We start from the raw sequence: 5,421 nt of genomic DNA on the forward strand, positions 1-5,421 counted from the left end.
TGTTTCTTCAACATTGATCTTGTTATTTTTATTACTCCTTTACATCTCTCCCATCCCTTCCATTCTTAATATTTTTATTATTAAATATAACATTTAACATAAATAAAACCAATTGAAAATAAATACAAAGTAGAATTCATCAATAAAATCATTACAAGACTAAAGAAACATGTATCATTAAACAATAAAGTTTACATTTTACTAAATAAAATTACTCATAACACTAATGTTTTCTATTCCCTACCTCATTCGTAGTAGTATCACGTTCAACCGTGATCAAGTTTGCTATTCTTGCGGCTGATAACACAGAAATCGAAACATTTTTTTTGTGCTTTATTAGAGTGTTAATCAGTGACCCAAATTATCTTCGCTTTCATATCCTCTAGCCTTGTTCAATGATGTTTTCGGTGCGGGTGCTCCATTTTACGAATATGACTTATTTCCGTGAATATTAGAAACTATTTTTTTGAAGTTGTTCATCATTAGAGTATTGTGAAGAAGATAGTTTTCTTTGTCTTTGTTGATGCACAAATTTGGTGATTTAGTGTTTATGTCTCTTCACTTTAAGTTCATTTGATGCACAATTCGATCAGGAACTCCCATTGCATTTATATAATTGCTTCTTGTTGATTCTTGGTAATTGAACATGTCATCAAACTCTTTATCGAAGGCCTTGAGATCGGGTTGGGTTTCGTCATTATCCTCGTCTAAAGGTTGGAATTGACATTATTGGAAATTTACGTGTTTCTAAAATAAACTTATGTAATACCTAGAACTCGTTATACATTTGTTGAATTGAAAATTGTTACAACATATGGTGTTTGGGATTGAAATCAAAATAGCGGAGAAATGACGGTTTGATGGGGATTGAATTGTAATAATTCTTACGAACGCTTTGCTTTTTTACGACTTAAAACCATGTTTAAACACGTACATCTACAGTTTGCTAAGCGATGACTCGATATTTCAAAGAAAGAAGGTTAATGTGAAATTATAGAGCATATGAAAAAGATCCGTTTGAAATTTGTGTGAAAATGATTTGGATTATAAAGTATTTAGAGATTTAATATAATTAAACATTTTTTTCGAATTTAAAATATGGTCGTTTTATAATAGTTGGAGCACAACGGCTGTATAATCATTCGTTAAGCAAATCCCCAAATGCCTTGTCCGTGTGTACCACAATGGGCTAGCGGGGTCACATAGCAACACCAACCCTCTCCCCGTCTCTAGCTGATGTGATGATAATGTGAAAAAGAGCGAACTTAGACGTGAAATGGACGGGAAAGACCCAATCCCTCCCCTATTTCTTTACACTCCTCGGTCGAAAATGGAGCAAACAAAAAAAATAAAAATTGGAAGACTTTTAATAGCCGTTGTCTTTATTCATTTACTAATTTTCTTTATCGTTTTCCTCATTGAGAATAAATTGAAGATCACCATTTTGCTTGCATCATTTTCACACAAACTATGAAATTAACCTTAGGTTACCTGCCTTTTTGTTTTTAGGGTTTTGGGTAGCTAGATTATTGAATATACAATGACCAATCAGTACGTGGATTCAAAAATTGAATCTTTGTTGTGGGAATCGTGATGATGCTGCAGCACTCATTGCATAGATTTGGTGTACAGGAGGTACATTGGCATTAACATTGCTTGCACTTGAAGTCACAGGTAAATCATTTCCTCCTTCCAATGTGCTGCTTGAAAACTGTACGTATTCAACAAGTTATATTACAATTTAATAATTAGTATTCGTATGTATATATATATATCAATATATGAGTGTGTATGTGTGTTGAGCGTGCAAAAGCTAAAAGAGTAAAAGTCCTCTACAAGTGAAATGATGTTTTGGTATATATGGTATGAGACCACTAGTTCCCACTTGCCTTTATTAATAATTTTGAGCCTAAAAATAATACAATATCCATGTAAGATTATAGATATTTATTTGCGATTTAGGAAGACTCACTTGATGACTTGATGAACTTAAGAATGGTGGATTGAACATATGATGTATAGACGCGTCAACGGGTCTCATAAAATGTTTGTATCCATTCATTTCATTTTGAGTTGTAAACGATTCGGATTCTTTGTGACTCAAAAGATGTAATGCATTTGCTTCATTCAATCCGATTGGTCTAAAACCAAGCTGAATCGGGTCCACACGATCATGCCTTTCAAAATGACCATTTTCTCCTTCATTATTGGTCACATTTGTTGTCGAGCCACCTAAGCTCAAGTCAAGATTATGGTCCGAAGATGCGTTGTTATTGTTACTGTTACTACTTGAACATTCTGTCCAACAAAACAAAAGAACATTCATATTCAGTTAATAAAAAAGCGTAAAGCAAATGGTTTCTAAAATTCAAAATGCGTGATGTTTTACCGGTCAAATTGAGCTCATTCTCATATATACTTGGATCAAAATTTGTAACTGCGGCCTTTCCATTACATTTAATAGCAGCTTTATCATAAGCCCTAATAAATAAAAAATAAATAAGAAAATAGAATTCTAGCTAGTAAAACCTTTTTGAGTTTAAACTTTGACAAACTAAGTCCTTCAAAAGTTAAAAACATGTTACTTTACCTGGCTGCTTCAACTTCTGTATCAAACAGACCAAGATACACATACCTGTTAAATCACATAAACCTTAAACATCAAACTTGACTAAAAACATCATTAATAATTAAATAACCTAAAAGGGGAAACATATCCTAAATGTCTTGTTTGTTGATCTATTTACTATTAAGAAAAGGGAGAAGCATCTCTATGAGTAAAACAAAAACACAAAGGAAAAGAAAAAGGAGAGAACAAACTTAAAAGTAAAGAGAAGAATGTGTTAAGTAGCTACACATAGGCATCTCCAGATATATATAAATATACAAAATCCTCTGCTCCTTTATTGTTACAACATATAACTTTAAATAAGTGCACCAAAGTATTAAAAATATTTTTAAACAAAAGGATTGAGTGGCAATGGATATTTTTCTCACATGTAACATAACATGGTCAAAAACTAAAATGGTTAATATAATCCGAAAAATTTAACCGGCTAACCGTGTAATTCAAGATGTCTAATTCACAATGTATATAGTATATAACCAACACGATTTTGCTACGAGCATACATCCATCATGTATGATCTCATGTATAACTTGTAATTGTGAATGTGTATTAATAACTATTACCTATAAAATTGAAAACATTTTGAATCATAAATAAAGAATAGAAAAGGAAAAACATACTTTTTGCCTAAAAATTGGCCCATTCTAGCTTCCCATCTACCACATTTATGCAAAGTAACACCTCTGAATTTTGAACTTCCTCTTGGGAATCCTGTACTTTGTCTCCTTAGTACATGCACAAACTCTTCCTTTGTTAAATTACTCATCTGTTCATGTTTTTTCACAAAACACCATCACATAAGTACTTAAAACAAGCTTCAACAACTCACACTATATTGTGTTGAAAACATAAAACCACACACACACATCAAATGAAAAAACACATACTTTATAAGAACACTGATTAATCAACCTATTAACCTGTTTTAGATCTTCTTGATAGTCTTCAAGGTTATAGTTTATATCAGCTTCCATACCCCGGAACTTGATAGCTGCCCTATCATACGCCCTATAATAAACTTACACTATTATAACTTATACACACTTAATCACCTTTTTATATATAAAAAAAAAAAACTAGAATTACATAATCACATAAACTAATAAATCCATATGATCACAAATTCACAATTACCTTGCGGCCGAGTGTGCGGTGTCGAACCCACCTGTTTATATAAAAGAAATTGTAATTAATCACTACAGTTTATTTATTTGTTGTTAACTAAATTAAATCATGTTAATTTCTTGTACAAAACCAATAATAAAATTTTTTAATGTAGTGTTACCTAGATATACTTGCTTGCCACAGTCCCTTAGAGTTGAGTCATGCAAAATAATTTAATTAGTAAGTTATAAAAATGTGTTCTTGAACAACACTAATAATAATATAAAGATAAATAATATATATATATATATATATATATATATAATATTAACAACAAGCAACAACAATCCTACCATATATGTGATTCCCACCGGCCAGTTCGCCGGTAAAATGTGACACCACGGTACTGTGAGCTTCTAGACCGTGGTCCACGGCGGCTCTTCTTAAGCGGCTGAGGAATCACACCGGCGGTAGTCTTTCCGGCCACCGAAGCTGCTGAAGGATGATCAGATGACTGCAGCTGGTTGCAGAATTTAACACCAAACCAATGAGCTGCCGGAAAGCTACTCGCCGGAGAATCTGAGGGTCCCACCTCAGAAGAATTATCCTCCACCGGAAAAAACTGACGTGTCACCGGCGGTGAGCCACCGTCATCTTCTTGTTCTTGTTCTTCCACTGGTGACATACTTCCGTTTAGATCCCACATAAGTATAATAATAATAATAATAATAATAATATTATTATTACAAGAAGTTTTACAAGTCTTGTAATAATAATAATAATATGAATATGAATATGTTCTCTCTAAATAAAGATGTATATGTGAATATGTTATGATTAAAATGGGATGGTTTTGTTTCTTATCTTTCTCTTTTAAGGGTAGGTCTAAAACCACAAGCAAAGAACAATAAACCTAGGTAGGGTTTCATAGGTGGAAGGTGGGCTATACATATACATATACATATTATTATTATTGTTATAGATTATTATAGATATAGATATATAGGGTAGATGTTATGGGTGTGGGGTGGATCTCTCATTAGATCTTGTGTGTGTTTGTGTGTGAAACATACATCTATATATCTATGACTATATATATATATAATAATAATAATAATAACATATATATATTAAAGGTTTCAAAAATGTATGTGTGTGTGTGTGTGTTTCACTTTGTGTTCTTGTGAACTTGCTTTTTCTTTCTTGTAATCTTCTCATTTACCCATTATGTCTGTCATGTATGTGTGTGTATATATATATAGATATAGAATGAGTTTAGAGAGAGAAAGAGAGAAGGGTCTCTTTCTTAGGCAGCTTTCCGACGTTAACGAAATCGAAAAAAGAAGTATAATTTGTATAATGGGAATAATAATAAAAGGTCACCAATGAAAACACAGTTTTTCTCTCTCTACAATTATATTATATATCCAGGAATGGAAATTGATACACAAGACTAGAAAGATGACTAATTACTCTATTTCCTTAATTAGCTAACGTTAATTAATTATATGTGTCGGTACTATGTATCCTCATATATCATCAAAACTTCACATTCATTCATTCATTCATTCATTCATTCAACTTTCATCATGATTATCTCCCCTTGTTTTCTTCCATTTTTACCCTTTCATATATTTTCATTTACCTTTAGATATTTTATTGTACTAATCTGAATCCGTTATCAGAAA

The 5,421-nt window shown here is 31.9% G+C and overlaps 1 protein-coding gene across 1 annotated transcript; it reads right to left on the reverse strand.

Moving 5' to 3' along the window:
• Window positions 1-1,381: 1,381 nt before the first annotated feature.
• On the reverse strand, window positions 1,382-5,086 carry LOC143578322 (AP2-like ethylene-responsive transcription factor TOE3). The gene is made up of 9 exons (XM_077061936.1): window positions 4,087-5,086; window positions 3,915-3,940; window positions 3,764-3,794; window positions 3,550-3,637; window positions 3,250-3,395; window positions 2,591-2,635; window positions 2,390-2,481; window positions 1,973-2,298; window positions 1,382-1,711 (listed from the first exon to the last, which is right to left on the reverse strand). Exons 1-9 carry the CDS (start codon window positions 4,437-4,439, stop codon window positions 1,562-1,564), a joined length of 1,257 nt encoding a protein of 418 aa, XP_076918051.1. The 5' UTR covers window positions 4,440-5,086; the 3' UTR covers window positions 1,382-1,561.
• Between the last annotated feature and the right edge of the window lie 335 nt (window positions 5,087-5,421).

This window comes from Bidens hawaiensis, unplaced genomic scaffold (assembly GCF_021521415.1).
Source record: "Bidens hawaiensis isolate Kalapana, Puna unplaced genomic scaffold, B.hawaiensis_p1.1 tig00029139_1, whole genome shotgun sequence".
Classification (NCBI taxonomy): Eukaryota; Viridiplantae; Streptophyta; class Magnoliopsida; order Asterales; family Asteraceae; genus Bidens; species Bidens hawaiensis.